This window comes from Oryza sativa, chromosome 3, assembly GCF_034140825.1.
Source record: "Oryza sativa Japonica Group chromosome 3, ASM3414082v1".
NCBI lineage: Eukaryota > Viridiplantae > Streptophyta > Magnoliopsida > Poales > Poaceae > Oryza > Oryza sativa.
The window spans coordinates 37,229,940-37,251,235 of NC_089037.1; the positions used below are offsets into that span (position 1 = coordinate 37,229,940).

At 45.1% G+C, this 21,296-nt stretch overlaps 2 protein-coding genes across 2 annotated transcripts; both read right to left on the reverse strand.

The window, feature by feature from the left end:
• Window positions 1–5,176: 5,176 nt before the first annotated feature.
• Window positions 5,177–8,452, reverse strand: LOC4334856 (GDSL esterase/lipase At1g20120). Its single transcript, XM_015773774.3, has 2 exons — window positions 7,976–8,452; window positions 5,177–6,187 (listed from the first exon to the last, which is right to left on the reverse strand). The coding sequence occupies exons 1-2, from the start codon at window positions 8,256–8,258 to the stop codon at window positions 5,373–5,375; spliced, it is 1,098 nt and encodes a 365-aa protein (XP_015629260.1). The 5' UTR covers window positions 8,259–8,452; the 3' UTR covers window positions 5,177–5,372.
• Window positions 8,453–14,603: 6,151 nt separating this feature from the next.
• Window positions 14,604–20,589, reverse strand: LOC4334857 (la-related protein 1C). Its single transcript, XM_015776770.3, has 6 exons — window positions 20,277–20,589; window positions 19,835–20,171; window positions 19,521–19,743; window positions 19,348–19,438; window positions 15,766–15,837; window positions 14,604–15,568 (listed from the first exon to the last, which is right to left on the reverse strand). Exons 1-6 carry the CDS (start codon window positions 20,457–20,459, stop codon window positions 15,323–15,325), a joined length of 1,152 nt encoding a protein of 383 aa, XP_015632256.1. The 5' UTR covers window positions 20,460–20,589; the 3' UTR covers window positions 14,604–15,322.
• Window positions 20,590–21,296: the final 707 nt, after the last annotated feature.

Below are 21,296 nucleotides of genomic sequence, written 5' to 3' on the forward strand. Positions count from 1 at the left end.
GAGTTGTCGATGAAGTCTGGAGAGGGGAGAAGAAGGGGAGAGGAGACAGAGAAGAGGGAGAATGAGGTGGAGGAAGTGGAGCCCACTATTTTTAATTTTATTATTTGATTGACATGTTGTAACGCTCCGCTTTTCGTGAGTCGTTAAAAACTAATTCGGCAAAATCCTATATGTGAAAATTTCGTTATTTGTGTGAGAGTCTAAGTCGTGCCGTGGATCTCAATTCAAATCTCCATCGTTGTTCTTTCTCGTCGCCATCAAAATCCTCCACCTCAAGTTTCCAATCCCGATTCAAGTTTCCGAAATCAAATCCTGAAATTCAATCGCCTCCTTTGAATCGTCGCCAAATACTTGTCCCGATTCCACGAATATCCGAGTCCACCTTGAATCCATCCCTTGACTCCTCCCTGTTTCCTGAGTCCAACTAATCAAATTCGAAATTCAAATTCCAAATCTCAAAACCTTGCCAAATATTCGCCCGACTCGAAAATTATCCAAATTCCCATTTCGAATTCAAATTCCGTTTCCAAGTCTCCACTTTGAAACCCTCCCTTGACTCCACCTTATGTTCCTAAGACCAAATTCTCAAATTTGGATTCGAATTCCAGTTCCAAATCCCTCCAAATCAATTTCTCGGAAAAAGTCCATTTTGCCTCCCTCTGTTTTTGTGGGTTGTTCCTCTCTCCCGGCCCATCCCCTCCTCTCGGCCCAGCTCTCTCCTGCGCGTGCGCCGCACGTGCTCGAAGAGAGAGAGAGAGTCGTCTCTCTCTTTCCCCTCTCTCTCGCTCGTTCTCTCTCCTCTCTCACACCGGCGCCGATTTCCGGCCGCCGCCATCCGAACCTCCACCGCCTTCGTCACTCCGGCGCCGAATCCCCCGCCCGTCGCCATTCAATTTTCGGCCGCACCAGCCGCTCCGCGCGCGCGCGCCATTGCCGCCTGGTCGCCGCCGCGTCAGCCCTGACGCCACCCATGCCCTGTTGCCGCGTCGCCCCTACCCCTGTACGCTCGCGTCCAAATCCCGGAGGCAGAGCCTCTCTCTCCCTCCCTCTTTCTCCCAAAATGGCAAGGGCAAACCCTCCTTTCTCTCTTCCTTTTCACCTTTACCTCAACTTCAGCCACTGTCATGCTCTGCCGCCGCATGGCCGCTAGCTCCGAGCACGGCTGCCAACTCTCGCTCCCTGACCGCGCCAGCCCGCACTCACGACTCGAAAATTCGGCCGTCTGATCCACCGCCTTCGCCGCCCAACACATCCACGCCATCGCCATGTTTCGCGCTGCCCACGAAAACGTCGATCCTGCTCACGGCCGCCAGCCAAGCACCAGCTCGCCCCCTCCTCCCAAACCGACATCGCCTCCACTATAAAACCCGAGCCCCCTCACCGTCTCAACTTCCCTCTCGTTCCCTCCCGTTTCCACCCACAGCACCCTTGTCGCCGTCTGCTCGCCGCCATCGTCGCTCGTTCTGCCGCCGCGCGTGCCCGGAAGGCCGGCGAGCACGAGGAGTCGACGAGGAGCTCCGCGCCACCCCCATCCTCGTGTCTCCCTCTCTTCTTCCCCGGCCGAGCCCACTCGGTGCCGCGCTGTCCCGCCGTCGCGACCACCTCGCCACGACTCCCTCCAAGCCGCCGACGCCGTTTCCTCTCGTCGGTGAGCTCCCGCCGAACCCTTTCCTCCTACCGCTCGCTGTGTCGCGCCCGCCGCCGCACGCCATAGCCTGCCGCACGTTGCGCCTCGCCATTGCTCTGTTTCCGCCGACGCGCACCGTCGTCGGGCCCCAGCTCATCGACCACCCTCGCAAACACCGTCCTTGAGCTCCCTAGGACCTCCCCAAACCATTTCCTAGCACCGCCGTCGATCGGCATGGCCTCGCTGCCATTACCGTCCGCTCCCGGAGGCCGCCGCTCGTCGCCGGCCCTCCTTGGTGCTCCTCCGTTCCATCCGGCGCCGGAAACGGATTCCTTGAACCCCGGAGATGCTCCCACCCCTTTGAATCGAACTCTCATCGTCTCGTCGTGATTCCCCTCTTTGCTCGCCGGCGATTGCCGCCGCCGCAATCCGCCAGATTCCGGACATCCTCCGGTGAATCCGAGCCATCAGCTCGCTTCCTCTCGTCCCTTCCCTTCCCCCGGTGTGATTCCTTTTGCCGTTGAGGTCGCGCCTTGCTCCGGTGGACGCCGCCGCCGTCCGCCGTTCATCCCGGCCGGCCTTCATCTTCCTCCTCTCGCCATCCGACGCGGCCGCCACGTCGGCTAGGCCGAGTCAACCCGTCGGCCTCCCTTCCCCATCCCGGTGCGCGCGGTCCACGGTGCGCCAGCCGCCGACGCGTGGGCCCGCCTTTCCCCTGTCCATCCGGTGCGTGCGGCATGAGCCGAGCCCACTAACCCTAGCGCCGCACCCCGTGTGCACTCCCCCCACCGTGAACCAGGCCGCCGCCAAGTGGGCCCCGTCCCGGGACCCCACGCGGTGGATCCGGTGCACCGGCTCCCCCCTCTCTCTCTCCGCGCGCCTCTTGGACCGCCACCCTCCTGCGCGCCGGCCCAATCGGCTCGGCCGCGCATGCAAATCCCCTTGGACCGCACCAATGCCGCCCGAGGAAGTCTAATTCACATCCCTCATCCATTTTCTTTTCCAAGGGATTTAATAAATCCTTTTTCCTTTGTTCCATAAATCAATTCCTTATTCCAAAATTTCCATAAACTATTTCCTTTGGTCCCGCATGTCAGTGACTGTCAATAATATTCTTAAGAATATTATTTCTATAAATTCCATAAACCATTTCTCGTCTTCCAGAAATTCCAATTAAACTTCCAAAATTCATATCTCCTCAACCGCTCGTCCGATTGACTCCGTTCCACTTCCAGTTTTTCTCTAAAATTGAGATCTATTTAATGGCACTATTAATTAGCCTAAATAGGATTTCTCTTTTGGTCCTTGTTTAGGTTTTTGATTGTTTGCGTATAGTCGCGGTTACCGGATTTTCGTCGATCGCGAGTTTTCTCGAAGATTCGTGAAGCTTCGTGAAGACCTTAAGTAAGGCAAGTCACCTTTGATCATCCTGCACCTATAATTTAAATCTAAGTATTTCTTTTTCGCAAATATTACATGAATAGGATTAACACAAGTATTTCGGCCGCGGCTTGCGAGATAGCCTGCCGGCCCCCAATCCTAATTGCTGCAATTACCCTCCTTGAGTTATTGAACCCTTAAACCTCCTTTGTCACCTGTTGTGCTTCGATGCATGGGCCCTCGGGTACGCGCATCAGAACACCTCCCTGCAAATTTAAAATATCCAACGATGGGTAAAACTTGGGGTTTTACAAAAGACTTGGAAAACCCGACACCTAGGTTGGTGCTTGCGAACTAAAATGAATTTCCAAAATAGCGGACCGGGAGACATACTGGGAGTACGGTTTCCCGTTCTTGCACTTAAGGACCGTTTCCTTGGAATTTCATCCGAACATAAGGCAAGTGCGACCACATGGGTGGAATGGGACACCCCTGGCTGAGTAATTAGCTAATCGGGGGAACCATAATGCCAAGAGACATGTGGATTCAACAGGGTGGTGCCGGGGAGAACCCCCGGGCTTCCTGGCACAGTATGGTCTGGGACCTAACCTGATGTCGGTCTGGGACCCCTCTCGTTGGCATATGGTGAACCTGTGTCGGCTTTCGAAATGCCTTGTCGTGAAAGCCCTAAGTCACCAGACGTGTTTGATCCACACGGGCTAGGTTACCAAGGCTAGTAACGTCGTGTGGGTAAAGTGTACCCCCTCTGTAGAGGTTATTAAACTGTTCGAACAGCCGTGCCCACGGTCATGGGCGGATGTAAGGTGATTCCTTAGCGTAGTTTTGTTTGACTACTGCTTTGTGAAATTGCTGTTATGGAATGGGATCGATGTTGGGAAAATCTGCAGCTGATGGGATCAGCTAGACCCGGGTGTCCGTTTGAAAGCTGTTGGCCGGGTGCCAACCTTGCATCAATTTAAAGACTGATACATTGCACATACTCCGACTGGACGAGACACACTGTCTTATCCGTGTCGTTTGAGAAGCACTCACTTAGTTGTTTCAAAAAGGAGTTTAAATAAAATCAATTGCAAAAACAATAGCCTTTCCTTTGAAGCCTGCATTAAACACTTAATTCCCATGGCTTGCTGAGTACGAAAGTACTCACCCTTGCTCTATATAAATATATATATATAGTTCCTCCGTCTTGAAGAGAAGATGAAGTGAAGCGAAGATTAGGGTTTCGTCCTGGTTCCCAGTCGTCGCCTGTGGTGTTGGATGTTAGTTCGTTGGTTCTGCTGCTGCTGCTATTGGTGTTTCCTCGTCCGCGTCGTCGGTTGTATTCTCAGGCTGTCCTGAGCTGCAACCTAAGTAAGGTAAATAAGTTCTCTATTTATTTTAAGGATTTACAATGATTCATATTTGTCACCGTGGGTACCAGCACTATGTCCTGGGACTGGTACTGAGAACGCGGTTTCGTAGGAAGCGGTTCGCGCCGTTATTCCTACGACACGCTCCTGTCAGGTGCCGTTGTACGGCGGTGCCGGATTGGGGTGTGACACATGTGGACCAACATATTTTGTTCTAATTTTTAAATTGTTAAATTTTGCTTCATATGCCACGACAATGCCTAATCAGAAAGACCGAGTCAAATTAGCCACGTAGGCGCCACATCAGTCGTAACTACTGTCCAAACTGCCATGGGACCTATATTGCACCGGTTTTGACAGGTGAGGGTAAGTTGTTCTGGCTTTCCAGTTGAAGGATGAAAATTGGATTTGTTGACAAGTTAAGGGATCTGTGAACTTATTCCTAAGAAGAATGGGCATACACACATCGATCTGGCCCAACTAACATATATATAAATGGATCCGTCTCACATCCTACTAACTAGTATGGGCCGGCCTAATTGGCATGCATTAGTCACAATCCCATTTTGGCCTAAGTTAATTATAGGAATAAGTTCACTTTGACTCTCTTAAAAAGTGACTATAATCTAATCCATAACCCTAAACCGCAAAACCGGATATCTCAACCCCCGAACTATTAAAACCGGTGCAATTTAACTTCCTAAGTGATTTGGAGGGCGGTTTTGCTGACGATTGACCGGGTTTTCTTTACATGCGGCATGGCGTTGAGGTGGCGCTCAAGAGTAACACTTGCCCGATCGATGGAGAAATATAATCAGCAGCTTAATTAATTTGTGCGGGAAAAAAGAAGGGGAAAATTGTTGTCGAAAATACGTACAGTCGAGTCGATTGATCAATATATATAATATAGAAATGGATGGAGCGGTGGTGGTAGGTAGGTAGGTGCAGATTAATTAAGAAGGAAGGAATGGCAGATTGGCGGGCGGGCGGGGCGGCTAGGCGAGGAGGAACTGGAGATAGTTGTCGAAGATGTAGTCGACGATGATTTTGTAGGCGCGCTGCGTAGGGTGGTAGCTGTCGAAGAAGACGTGGTTGGAGACGTTGTCGCAGATGTCGACGAAGCGGGCGTCGCAGAGTCCGGTGACCTCGATGGTGCCGGTGCCGCAGCAGCCGCGCGTGGTCTCCGTGAAGCCGTACTTGTCCCCGTTCTCGACCAGCTCCTGCAGGATGGTGTAGATGTCGACGTACACCATCCTGGTGGTGGCCGGATTGGTCTTGGCGGCGATCACCTCCTCCATCCGGGAGTTGAACAGCTTGGCGGCGTAGTTGCGCTTCTCCTCGCAGCGGCGGTGAGGGCCCCCGCCGAGCGTCCTCTGGGAGGGGACGCAGCCGATGGGGGGCAGTCCCACGAAGCCGATCCGGCGTGCCCCGAGCGCCGCCACCTGGTCCAGCAGCTTGGCGGCCCCGGAGACGAGCAGGTCCACGTAGGAGGGGATGTCGTACTCCACGCTCCGGAAGGGCGTGGTGAAGTAGGTGTTGGCGATGTCGTCGGTGCCGGCGCACACCACGAAGAGCGCGCCGTCGATGATCCTCGCCGTCTCCTCCTCCCCCACAACCCCCACCAGCCGCTTCCTGTACTCGTGGAAGTATTCGATCTGCTGGTCCAGGGTTATCACGCTCACGATCACCGGCGTCAGCGGGTCGTACCCCGTCGCGCCTGACGCGAAGCTCACCCCCGTCTTGAGATCCTCCGGGCTCAGCTCCACGCCCAGGTATGGAGGCATCAGCTGCTTCACGTTAAGCCCCTGGACTGCGCACTCATACATGCATACATGTTACTCGATCCACTAATATTCATTCTTTCTTTAATACTATATAATTTTAATTACGTACACACAGGCACAGCTAGCTAGCTAGCTTCTCCACTAGTAATAACTATAAAGAGATCAATCGATCGATCGATCGATCTACTCCAGCTAGCTACTAGTACAAACAACTTCATCAATCAACAACAAGAGGCCGGTCGTTGAGCCGCCATGAATTTATTAAAATGAAAGAGTTGAGTACTCCAGTCATGCATGGACCAGGCAGCAGTTGGAAAGCCGCGCTTAATTAATCTTTTTAATTTTCAGTAAGTCGTTAGGTACTAGTATATATTAATTGTCACTCATCTTATCGTGCGGCGCAGGCTACTTTTATACTATGATTGAGCTACATATATATACAAGCAAAACACCAACAAATTTCAAACCTACCTTTGAATACACCCACATTTTCTCTAGCTAGAATGCTAGATGCGCGATAAGAAATTAATCAATATAGCTAATACCAAAAAGTTTCTTCTATAAGAAATTAATCACATTTCTCTATATGGAGTACTACTATGCTACTCTAATACCAAGGTTTTTTTTGTTCTTTTTTTCAAAAAAGTAGGTAAGTAGTACAGCAAGTCAGCAACTGCAGTACCGGCAACTAAATTAATTAATGATAGCTCATGCACATATACAGTCCTGCATGGAATAAGGATGAGAGATGGATGCAAAATAAAGAATGGCGCGTGATATACAACTGTAGTGTATTAAATGATGAATGAAATTGATGATGGCGGATTGATCGATCGGAGGTGAGGCGGAGATGGCCTGTCCATGCATGCATGTCGATGTCGTCTGTCGTCCAAATTAACCATCACCATCGCCATGCATGTACACCACGCGGCGGCCAGCTAATAACGCCGCCCTGCACGCACCTACTCATGCATGCATGCATATATCTCCACCTATACTTGGTATTGTACGTAGTTGTAGCTAGTATTTCCATTAATTAATTTCTCACTACTACTATACTAGTATATATACTATGCGGGCTACATTATTTGCATGCATGCATGTATGGTGGAGAAAGAAGAACACAATTTTATACTCGTTCTCACAAATATAAATGGCATCAAAAGGTTTCTTGTCTTAAGGACCAGTGCATTGATTGTGTTGGTTAATTTAACGTTGCTGTAATCATATATATGGTCTTCAGAAAAAAAAAACCACTTTTCTAACATAATGCATATTGTCTAGCTATATGTTCCAATTCTTGATCATTGATACTACCTAGGAAGAACATGGTATGAATACTATGTGTAATTATGTTACACTTTTGAAATTGGTAACTGTCGACGGTCTTTTCAAAAGTGAATTTAGGTGAATGGATCTTATCCTAAGAATCTAGGAGTATGTGATTTTGGAAACTTTTGTCATGTTCTTTTTTAAAGGGAGCTAGTTGGGAAGTTAATTTATCCCATCACTATAAATATATGTGTCTATTTTTTAAATAAATTAATTAATAAAAGTCAAATGACGGTATGTCTAACGGCAGAGAACATACATGCATGTAAACCATTTTGTTTTCGTTATGGCATTCGTGGTAGTTGTAAGTACAGTAAACAATGCATGGATGCGGTCGAGTACGGAGAGTCTGTGCTATTATATAGTATTGTTTTCATGTCAGTGCACGCACTACCAGCTCTGCTGCTGCTGCTGCATGCATGCTCTTAATGAAGTGTTGCATTGTTGAAGTGAGAAGAAGAAGAGAGAGTATGATACCGTACCGATGAAGTCGGTGGGAATGAGGCCGTTGGAGTAGCGGCCGGTGGGTTCACTGTTGGCGAAGTCCATGCCGTAGGGGGCATGGTTCGCCTTTATCTGCGTCTTTAGGTTGTTGTTGTTCCCTGGATCCACGATCGAGTCGCCGAACACGATCACCGCCGGCACCATCGGAGCCCCCCTCCCCGACGACGACGCAAAGCTCCCTGCAGGCGCCATCGCCACCGCCACCGCCACCACAAGGAGGCCGAGCTTGTTCATCATCTGCTGCTTCATCTTCATCGTCATGCGCCCTTAATTAATTGGCTCGATCTTGTTGATGAGATAGATCGATCGCTACCTCTCTCTTGTTGAATTTATAATCTAGCGCAAGCTGAGTATTTAACGATCGAGCTAGCAGGCAGCCTCGCCTGCACTGCAGCTGCAGGAGAGATGGATGGATGGAGTACTATAGAGTGCGCGTGGTGCCTGTGGCTGTGCCCGGAAGGACTCTGAATCCCCCTATATTTATACACCAACATCGCATATTCGCTACTGCTGTACTATCATGTATCTTCATGTGTCAATCTATTTAAGTACTCTTACCAGCTATCTTATGTACTACTACTAATTACTACTACGTCGTTACCATGAATGCCGTACGTAGTTATATATGCATGAAGATGGCGACTTTACTTAATTTACCAACAATAAATAATTTCAACCTAGCTAGCTCAGCTCGCTCCTGCCTGACCCGGCCAGGATTTTCTATATATTTTTCAAGTTACAAGTAAATTATATATAAAAAAAACTACTCCCTCAATTCCATAATAATTATACCTATTACATGATGATATATTTTCTAGTACTATAACAAATCTGGATATATCATTGTTTAGATTTATTATATTAGAAAATATCACATTATATTGCATTGGTTTATTTTAGCGAGTAAGCTACTACTACTCTGTAAAAAAAACGAATTTCTAACTACGAATCTGAACACATATATATTCAGATTTAAGGATCGGTCTTTTATTTTTAAGAACAAAAGGATAGCTACTAGTGATAATTAGCACATAGGTCATGCTAGCTAGCCAGCCAGCCAAGTTCATTATAAGTTAGAAAGGGACGTCCTACTGCATGCCCACCCAGGGCAATGACATAGCCACGTGAGCATGTATAATTTGATCATGTGCTTAATTAATTCATTTCCAGGACATCGTGCATTTGTCAACTGCATACCTGCTTGTTTGTACTACGTAGCAGCTACTCAATGCCACTGATTAATTAGTGATTACATTGCCCGCGTGAATATTTACTATAGTACTACGTTGAAAGAAATGGCATGAAAGCGGTGGTGTTGCTGCTAGCTACTCCCTACATCCTAAAAAACCAACATAGCACCGGATATAACACATCATAATACTACGAATCTGAACATATATTTATCTAGATTTATAATACTAAAATGTATCACATCCATTTATTTTTTATGGGACGGAGGGAGCACTTTCTCCGTCCCATGCATATTGAGTTCATTTTTACCTCATTGCGTTTGTCCCAAAGTAAGTTTATTTTCAAAGATATATCAAAGTTTGTGAAAGTAGAAAATAATTATATTGGGAGTAGATAAAGTGAGAAATAGTTGCATTGCGATTTAATAAAGTAGTGGTATTTTAGTCTTTTGTGTTTGTATTGATATGTGTGGGATGGATAGAAAATGAACTTATTTTAGGATAGAGATAGTACTCCTACTTTCTCTATCCCAAAATGAAAGATATTTAGTCGGATGTGGCACATTATAATACGTCCCATGAATTTGGACTGATAGCTTATCCAGATTTAAATTATTAGGATATGTCACATCCCGTCAAAATTCTTTATATTTTAGGATAGAGGGAGACAGGGAGTACCCCTTTATCTCAGAATAAGCTAATTTAGAATCAGATGTGATATTTTCTAGTACAATAAATCTAGATGAGACCTTGTTCAGATTCGTTGTAATATAAAATGTCTCATTCAATTCTATGTTGGTCTATTTTTGAGATGGATAGAGTTTATTGTGCCATTTCCGTGGAGTAGCCGAAGGGGATTACCGGTTTGTCAAGCGACGTGCATACCAGAAGAGGTCTTTGGATGTAATTGTCGCGGCACTGCCACAGCTCCCTGTCGATCGCATCATTTACTGTTGCTTGGTATCATTAGGATTTATGTTTCCTTTGTTAAGCTAGCCTTCCTTTCGAAAAGGATGGTTCAGTACTTCAATTCTCATCACTTGATGATGTACTAGGGACTCTTCCCCTAAATGTTGTCTTTTAATAAAATGTCTGTTTTTTAAAAAAAGTAGCTAGGAGTATATGTTATAATCTTACCTTGATTAAAATAACAACTTTAAAATTTCATCATCGTATACACTACTCTATATATCTTTTTAAAGGGAAAAGTACGAATTACCCCCCCCTCCCCGAACTATCACGGTCGTTCGAATTACCCCCCTAAACCATAAAATCGGATATTCTTCACCTCCAACTATACAAACCGGACGAATTACCCCCCTCAATCCAATCCGCGGTGGTTTTGATCTACGTGGCGTACACGTGGCAGTCCAGTTAGCATTCTATTTTATAAAAAAAATGTGGGACCCACATGTCATACACACACACTCTCTCTCTTCTATCTCTCACAGACACACTCTCTCTGTTCTCCCGACGACGGCGGAGGCAGCGAGCGCGGCGGAGGAGGCAGCGGCGAGGCGAGGCGGCGGCGGAGGAGGCGGGGCAGCCCCACCGCCCCGCCGCAGCCTCCGGCCCCGTCGACTGCCCGTCCAAGAGTGGGGGAAGAGCCGCTCGCCGAGTGCCGTCGCAGCAGTTGCCGCCGCTCGCCGAGTTCTCTCTCTCAGGTGGCCAGCGATGGAGGTGGACCTCGTTCGTGCAGGCGGCAAGGCAGAGTGAGCTCGAGTGGCCGGCGGTGGAGGCGGAGGTAGAGGCGGAGCGAGCTCGGGAAGCCACCGGCGGCAGCAGAGCCAGCGGCGGAGCGAGCTCAGGTGGTCATTGTGGAGGTGGCGAGCTCTAGCGACCGACGGTGGAGGCGGAGGCAGAGCGCGCCGTCCACGCGGCCTCCGACGCGGCCGGACGGTGGAGACGTCGCTCGCTGTCGTTCACCGCGCCGCTGGCTTCTGCTATTGTTCAAGTATGCCGCTTGTGATGTCGACGACTGGGTAGCATTTGTCTATGTCCAAGCTATTTGGCTAGAGGAGCAAGAAGCAGAGCAGGAAGCCAAGGTCCTAGCTGGGGTAGGGGATCGAGCAACCCCGCCGAGATCTTCAACTTGGTCGGTTGGAATACTAGTCCGTCCTCACCGTCGAGGAGCTACACGAGGAACAAATTGAAGAAAAAAATTCACTCGTTTTCTCTTCAGTTCATGGCCGCAAATTCCTTTTCTTGGTTAACACATTACACTCTCTTGATGTCTTCTTTAACAAATGGAAAGAAAACGTCATCTTCGATCGGTTCTACTCTGCCCTCGTCGGAGGCGACATCGCGTGCCCCACGCACGGGGATCGACGGCCGACGCGCTCCACCAGCTCGAGAGGAACTCGAGGAGGTTGAGCGACAGTTCCGGCGGCTGGAGCTCCCTGGCGACGTGGATTGAATGACTAGACGATGCGGCCGTGTGGCGGTGGCGGCATAGGCCTCCCCTCCCTCGCCGTGCCCGCCCGCCGCCCGCAGCCGCCTCCACCCCCTCCCGCAGCTGGCCTCGCCTCCGCGCTCGCCAGCCGCGGCATCGGCGCCCGTGCCCGCCGCCCCCAGCCGCCTCCGCCCGCATCTGCTCACTGAGAGAGAGGGGGGAGAGAAGGAGAGAAAAAAAAAAGACTGACAGGTGGGCCCCACATGTTTTTATTTGTTTTTTTCTAACTGTATCGCCACGTGTGTGCCACATAGGCTGAAAACCGCTCGAATCGAGTTAGGGGGGGTAATTTATCCGGTTTTAAGATTTTGGGGTGTCAAATGTCCGGTATTGTAGTTTAGAGGGGTAAATCGTACTACCGCAATAGTTCGTGGGGGGGGGGGAGGGGGGGTAATTCGTACTTTTTCCCTTTTTAAAATATAGCTATTAATACTTAGTATGAATCTTAACATAGCACCTATTTAGATTTCTAGTATTCGTTAGCTACTGCTCTCGTTCTAAGATATAAAATTTTTTGGATGGATAAAATATATCCTGATATTATGAATCTGAAAAAAATATGATCCATTCATTTAAAATCTTTCATACTTTGGAATGGATGAAGTATATTTTAGGGTGAAGAGTACAATATAATACCTCCGTTTTAGGTTATAAGACTTTCTAGCATTGTCTACATTCATATATATGTTAATGAATATATATAAATGTGGACAATGCTAGAAAGTCTTATAATATGAAAGGGAGGAAGCATTAGCTAAGGTACTAGCGAGATCAATCCAGTTAGCACTGGCCATGGGTGCGTGTGTTTGGTACGTATATACGCTGGTACGCTCAATTAGTAGGTTGATCGGCCGGCTAACCGATCATCCAGTGGTCATCTGGGAAATTAGGATGGAATTTAAAAATGCCAAGCATGCATGTAGCTAGCTAGCCACGTACGAACAGGCTAGTTTTGTGGGCATTAACTATTTCTAATTCATTTCATGACGTTACCACGCGCTTAATTAATTATTATATTGCGCGGTCTCTCTAAAAAAAATTATATTATGCGTCCAACAACGACTTGTACTCCACCCTGCAGGCTGCAGCAGTTGATTATCATCTCGTATCGATCATATCAGAACACGGTAGGCGTTCAGATCATATATATACGCGTAATAATCAAATTAATTTCAATATTTTTTTAGATAATTTCAAATTAATTTCAATATATATAGCTCATGTTTTCGAAGATTCTATTTCTCTTGTAAGCCGTTGGAAAAAAAACAATTATATACTCCATTCGTCTCAAAATATAAGAACTTAGAATTCGATGAGATGTTTCATAGTACAATGTATCTAGACAGATTCCTTGTCCACATATATTGTACTAGAAAATATCTCATCTAGTTTGACGGATGTAGTACATTATAAGAATTTCAGGGACACTGATTGACTAATTCCAATACACATGAATCTAAAACATTTTTAACCAATCAGGTGCTTATGAGATAATCTAAGCTATTGAAAATTAAGAATTCAGCAATGGGATGACAGAATGGAATATTTCCCACTTATCTTTAATCTTTGCTAAACAAAATGCAAATGTTTATACTCCCTCGGACCCAAAATGTAACTTACTAAATTTGGCGTGGTCTTTAAATCTAGTCTTGATCGACTTTTAATTTGTCATAAATTAAATTAAGTACTATGTTTGTAACAATAGAATCACAACAATCGGAAATGTACATTCAAATGTCAATCTTATAATATTATTTTCATCAAATAAAAGTTGATTTAATTAGACTAATTGTTAGTTAAATATTACGACAGTTGAATCTTGAAATACACACAGCTTATATTTTTGGGAGGGATGGAGTATTTAAGAAAAAAAGGGAATATCATAATACTACAGTAGAATTTATAAACTTATTACAAATGATATTGAAAATTTGATAGAATCTTATTGAAACGTCAAATTATTTATGATCGAGCGGAAGGAACGCGGATTAAGACCGGCAGCATGCATTATCTAGGAAGAAAGATTGATCGATAAATATACGCTATAGATAGGAAGAATGATGAATGGTAGCTATAGGGGCCAGATCCTATTGATCGAGATACTCCACAGAAATAGATATTCGATGGATGCATCCATCATTAATGGCACCAAACGCTCAACAGTACCTGCTGTCTGCCAAAGCCAGCCTAGCTAGTGCTAGTAAGCTCCAATTTCTCACTCATCTACAGTATACAAGTACAGTTGCTCGCTCTCCTAAAGCTGTACTAAAACTCCAGTATCCTTCAAAAAAAGAAGGAACGAACGCAGCCGACGTCCATTGGAAAATTAGCTACAACTATGGCAACAAGGACGCTAGCGAGAGAGCGGTTAGTAGTTGAAAAGCACGGGTGGATGATAAGACATTATTATGGCCGGTCTCACCAGTATATGGTTACTGTACCTGCAGCAGCCTACTATTTATTACTTGTACACATTACTGAAGCTTATTGAGATGGAGTATCTCTTCTACTAATAACTATACTACATTACTGGAGCATCATCAGCATCAGGTTGTCGAGGCGGCGATGACTGTTGCACATGAGATGGATGCTCTATCATCAAAGGCAAACTAAACGCACGGCGCGCGCCACCTGTTTGCCGTTAACATTAGGCACGACCCCATCGACCAAATCAAGAGACAGCTGCACCATCAATCCACATGCCCCCCCTCCCCCTGCACTGCACCTTCAAACAGGCCGCTCTGCAGGGTCAGTCAGGCACTTGTCCCTTTTTTTTTCTTTTTGGGTCTACAGGTGCTTCTTCTTGCCAATGAATGACGCCATGGATACACTTCTCATATACAGTATCTCAGTAGTAAATGTGTGCCTGCCGACCCCGTTATGCAGGAGCACATTGCTACTGGATGTAATAAAACCATTAACAACAAGCAACGGCTAAAATCTCGTCAGACGGTACAAAGCAGAGAGCTCATCAAAAGGCAATAAATTATTTGAGCTACAGAAAATCGTTTCAATATGGGGGATCGCCATCTTATCACAAATTCCCAATAGGCTTGGCTTTCACAATCACCCAAGGAAACATCATGCATAGTTCTAGCAAAACTTGTAACATTCAAACGCTACTTCAACGAGTTGAGTTGCAAAAGATCCTTGTCGAATTGTCAACTTCCTGACTCTCTGAGCGAGAAAGTTCAGATCCTCCTTTAAAAATTGGAGGGTTACATCCAAACAGGGGGAGAAAACCGACATGGTTCACAGCACACTTCAGGCCCATAGTCACGCAAGCCCAAAGGCCATTCAGCAGTTGCAATATTAAGCACTCGAGTGCCTTTTAACTTAGCGCACCATCGTCTTTCATTCATTATGTCCAATGGCTCCCCCCACCCCCCTCATCTTCTTTGATGCCTCTACATATGCCTTCTGTTTGCTGTCTTTTGTTTCAGCTACAGCACTTCTTTTTTTTTTTACCAACCACCTGAAAGGCTGAAACCTTCACGGTACCTCAATAACAGGGTAGACAAAAAGAACCTTACCTGAAACCCCCCCAGAAACGAACTCACTAGTCAGTGCGCCCCGCAAGCATACCGCCATCAAAAAATTGCAAAACATTTGTCACTCGCGCTCGGACAAAACCCTTGTAGTCATAGCATGGGCCAGATTGGAGCCAATGTGTACCATCATAGCTAGAGCTTACCAGCACCGTCTTCAACTACTGGTGCTTGGTTGTTACCGGAAGTTGGTCCATTGGTAAGAATCTCATGATGGTTTTCATCCACCATGCTACTTGAGCTAGCTGCTGATTCCTGCAGACCCACGCTTCCAAGATGTGCTGTCAGATTGTTGATGTTAGGGCTTGGCAGCACGTCAGTGTTGCTCTCTCGAGGAATCACCCACTTGTTCCAATCATTCTGCCTCCTAATTTTGTCATCCTGCATGACAAAGGGGCACAAAGACCTAAATAAGCAGGGGGGAACGTTTCCAGTTTCAAGCATATCCCAAAAGGCTAGCACTGTGCCATTAGAAAAGGGAGCATCAGTCCCATGTTTATGCTCTTTTTATTTTCTAAACGACAATTCAACAGCCTGTTGTGAAATAAAAGAAACTGGATGTCAGATGAGATTAGTACCTGCATTTCCAGTATAGATGAGGACTGGATTGTGTCTTTTATGTATTGCAGGTCATCAGTGGATTCCTGGACCTGCAAAATAAAACTTTCCAGCAAAGTTAAAAGAAAAACAGGATTAAAACAATCAATGAAATAGGTAGTGCCAAGCAACTACATGCAAGCGTCCAGTAAGTAACACACTGCAGCTATGCAATTACCATGTAAAATCAAAAGAATAATAGTAATTTCCAGATTAAGCTGTATGCTTTCACGTGTAATAGATAAAGTACATAAGCACAATAATTCGAAACACATGAGTTTTCTGCTTCTTCCATCAAGTAGCTTGCTTTATGAGGAGTTGAGGACTATGCATACTTCAACCACACAACAAGAAATTGTCCAAATATATAACACGAAGTGTATAGAAATAGCATGTAGCCTGTAGCTCCAGACCACGAGTCCATTATGGGAACTATGATCCGTGATCACTCGGTGCGTATCATTAGATGATTTTTTTTTCCATTGATGTTGATTTTCAACCTTTGACTCAGTTTGTCTTTAGTCTCATCTTTTCATTCTCATGTTTTTTTCTATGTTAAAAAATTGTTTTAAAAACTAGAACCAGGAGATTCAAATTAATATGATGTGATAATACAAGGTGTACAACTCAATTGTTTATGTGGATACACATTTATGAACCAGTACAGTTGCAACAATGGGGGAAGGGATTGTATAGACCACGTAAAGCAGCAGGCAACTGTAGCTTGTGTGATCTTTTTGCTATTCATCAAAGAACCTAGTGTATATTAACTAAAGAAGAGAAACCAACAGCCCGCAATGCTATGTTTTCCAAATGACCTAAGTGATGAATTGCATGTTTATGTCCACCAGTCTACCTTTTCTTTTTCATTTTCAAGTATATTACAGAATGTGTGACACACTAACATGATGCTGTATTTGTGCACAATGATACCTTGCATGGAGAAAAATACATTCGAAGGAGGCAAAAATGGGGAAAAAAAAACACTGCACACCTCTTAGCAATGAAGAAAGAGTGCACAAACCATCGGTTCTATCTACATGCTAGCATGCTAACAGCATCATTTGTAATGATATGATAAATGCAAACCAGTGCATTAAAAGTGTTTCATTTAGTCTACCTCACATCCAACTGCAATGCTGGTTGAGCTAGGACTTCATAGTAGATATATCATATATACTTCCTCCGTTTCATATTATAAGACTTTCTAGCATTGCCCACATTCATATATATGCTAATGAATCTAGACATATATGTGTGCCTAGATTCATTAACATCTATATGAATGTGGGCAATGCTAGAAAGTCTTATAACCTGAAACGGAGGTAGTAGTAATTAAACACAAGTAATTTGATTTGAACATAATTTGTGAAAAAATATTAACTTAAAAAAGTTCTAAACTATTTAAAAACCCCCAACAGAACACACATGAATTAAAGTTTGATCGACCAAAATGATTGTAAATCGTCTGTTTTAATATTAACCAAAATAAGAAATATTTAATGTTTAACCACAACAAAGGAATAGCTTTCAAATATAAAGATAGCTCCTAAGAAATACGATATAGCTTTAAAATCCCAAGGAAGCTAGCTTGTATGCAACTTAAATTTTAAGGGTAAAAGGCACAAATTGACCTTTTTTCTCCTTTGCAAAACAAGGTGTTATTCTATGTTCTTAAGTGGCGTTTCAGTTCAGAAAGCTGACATTTTTTTTATTTCTTTATGCTGACATATAATGGGACTTTAAGCACGGCATGGCAGCTCATAAGGAACTTAATCCTAACAGCTTGGGTATAAAGTATGAACTGTCCATAGTGTACACTAGCCTTTGATATCAATCATAGAGTTTTTAACACCTAAATCTAGTAGCACACACTAATAAAGTGATACTCCCTGCATCCACTTTTGTGTTTGTTTAGATTTCGATCATAATCTAATAATGGACTACTTAAAAAATATACATTAAAGGGCGGTATAAAACCAAAATCATATGAAATCATTTTAAAATACAAATCCATTGGCATAATGGTGTACATCAAATATACATATACTTTGATCAACTTCATGCAAGTCATATATTAGTGGATATAGGATGGTGGGAGTACATGAATTTAAAAAAGGATTCACATTGTAAAGAAAGGAACTAAAATATATATACAAAAGGGCACAACTTTTGCATTGTTTTTTGGGATGCAAGACAACTAAATCAAACCACAGCCCATAGGGCCAAAACATACACAAAGAACAACTAAGTCATGCCACGTGACTCTGAGATGTGCACTTACTATGCAGGAACTAGAAGACGCATGATGATTTTGATGCCATCACAACCAATTAGCTCAAACTAACTGGCATTCATTACACAATTCCCATGAAGTGCCAGAGACTTCCTCTACCAAGAGGAATGAATGGGAAGAAAGCAAGGACAAAGCATCGAATATAAATATAATCAATACATATGAATGGTGGGTAAACAATACCATATAGAACAGAATGGCAAGTTATGTCTGGACAGATGACCATAAAAAACCGTTTCTATTAGAATCAAACAAATCTATGCCCCCACGAGAACAGCCAAGTAAACATCAAAACAAACAATCACTTTTTAAGGGCTAAACAGCAATTCATTGCAACACCGCAACATGACAAGCCAATAATTCACGTGATCTCATATAACCTGAGCAGCTCAGCAGAACTCATGCGCATTGTGTTAGCACCAAAGGAGCAGAACTCATGCACATTTTGTTAGCACCAAAGGTCGAGCCTCCATGTAAACCCGACTAAGAAAATTCACATTTCTAGAGTAAACCCGACTACTCTGAACCATCCAGATCACATCTAAAACTGCCAAATCAACTTCCAAAACATGGGTTTGAGCTGGGGATATTTCACTCCAATTAATTAATATCTATAGGCGGCTCCTGTAACGAAGTGCCCGTCTGCTACAGAAATGGAAGTAGGCTTGTATATTACATAGTGGAACATTATATTAGATATTAAGGAACAAAATACACGGCGCACGATTCCATGGATAGTTTCATTCGAGATCGTGATGGAGGACATAGCTTACGATCATCGGCTTTGATCATGCCCTTATAAAAGCTAGGATTCGCGAAGATAGTAACAAGCAGACAGTAAATTTCTAGAGAAACATCCAAAACATGCAATGTAAAAGGGGGGAAAGCACGATATTCTAGGTGCGACCATCATTAAGCCATTATTACTACTGGCAGGACAAATGCATGAATTAATTTTAGCCAAGGTGAACTTAATGAACGTAAAGAAGTAAAAAAGCAACAGATGACTATCCAAGGATATGAGTCTAAACTCTGAAGTTATTTAATTGGGAAACGGGGTACCTAGAAACGGTTTAAAATTGTGTCCCCAAAAAATGTGCCAGGAGATTGTGTTAAGAAGAATAAGAGCACAGAAGAGAAAAAAGTTAGGATAGAGGAATCGAAACAATGAATGACTGGCAACATGGCAATTATAGGAAATAGGCATATAAATAAAAGGGAGAGAAGGGGTAATGGTTAGATTAGGAAAAGGAATATGTATGGTGACCTTGTTGAAGCCAGCTATAAGAGCAATGTTAACCCAGCCCTGGTCATCCATATTTCTCCTCAAGAAAACATCTGTGCATAAGTTATCCTTGCTGTGGAGGGAGGGAAAAACATGAGCATTGTCAACACTATAGAGAAATGGTTGATGCATAAAGAGAGAAGAGTAGAGATGACCTGAAGTAGAACTCAATCTGTTTGAGCAGGTTGGCACGATGTTGTTGAGGATCAGCATCAGGCTCGGGCTCGGGGTCGGGTTGAGGTTGAGGGTGGTAGTAAGGGTAAGCAGGTGGAGCAAGCATGGTAGGGGGGAAAGGAGGCAAAGGCCTAAGAGCTTCTGGAGGAGGGGGAGGGCCAACATAGTAGATTGGGGAAACAGGAGAGACGGGCGATGCCATATCTGGTGGGAATGAATGAAGAAGAAGATTAAGATTAATTAGGATGATGATGATGAAAAATGATACAAAGGAGAAGGAGAAAAAAAAACCTACCGTGATGAAAGAGGAGAGGTGCCGCGAAAGGTCGTAAGGGCGGAGGAAGGAAGGGGGGAGGAGCAACGGCCATGGGAGGCGGGGGCGGGGGCGGGGGCGCAGTGGCACCACGCACATAGGGGCCAATAGGGGCACGGTACAAGGCGTCGAAACCCCCGCCTCCTCCTCCTCTCCTGCGGCCGCCAAAAGAGCCCCTCCTACCACCACTGTTGTGGTGGTGGTGGTGGCGGCCATGGTCCCAGCTGGTGGCGCGGTCATCCCGTGGGGAGGGGGAGTGGTCGGCACCGGCACCCCCGCGCCTGGCCGGCTTGTGGCGAGACGACTGCTTGCCCTGCCCCTGTATGTATATCATCACCACGATACATCCATCCACCATAAGCAGAGACGATGCGATGCGATGGTAAGAAAAAGAAGAAGAAGAAAGGGATCTCATCTGACAGACCTCGGATGGAGAGTCGATGCAAGGAGGAGGCTTGGGGGGGTTCCTGGCGGCCTCGGAGAGCGCGGGCCAGCTAGTTGTGTCGATGACGGCGTCTCCGTTGGGGTTGGGGTTGCCCCCGTTGGAGGGGTGCCTCCATGGAGACCTCCTGGGCGGATCAGCCGACGCGGAGGCGGAGGGTTCCATGCTCTGGCGGCGGCGGCGGCGGAAGGAGGAGGAGGAGGAGGAGTTGGAGTTGGAGTTGGAGTTGGTGATCGATCCTTCCGTCCGTCCGTGGGAGCAAGGAGAGGTTATGGATGGATGGATGGATGGGATTGGATTCCCCTTCCCCCGCCCCCAACTAAACAAACAACTAGTATATGCTAAGGGCGGCGCAACGCTAATACTCCTCCCTAGTCCTCCTAGGCTACTCCTCTCCTCCCTTCCATCCATTCACCCTTCGCTTCATCCGACGCCCCCACTTTTTTCTCCTCCTTTCTTTGCTTATTCCCCTCTTCATCATGTTGCATTGGACAATCACAACTATGTTACCAGGCTTCCCAATTTCGACGAAAACCGATCAAATTTCGCGGAAAACCGAGGTTTCGACATGGCACAGAAGTAGTAGATGTCTGAAATTTCGATGGGTTCATCCAAATTTAAATTTAAATTAATAAAAAAGGAAAAAAAATTCAAAATAAAATCCTATAAGTAGTTTCATATTCATAGAGCCTATTGGGATATATATTTTTTTTTGCAAAAGAATGGTTATTCCTTGCATTTCTTGAACTTTACAATAGGAAAGAAAATAACAATCATTTAGAAAAAGGAAAACCCTTTCATGGGCCAAATTAAATGGACTCTAATATTAATATTATGTAGTAATAAAACCCTTTCAGACTTTAATATTTAGGTGATGGGCATTCTATTTAGCCAATGGTTGGTGAGTGATATGTATTGCTTTTTATGAATATATATGACATATTGTGTGTATGTCAATGGGGGGTTATCAAATTTATAGGAAATGACATTTTCACAATTTTA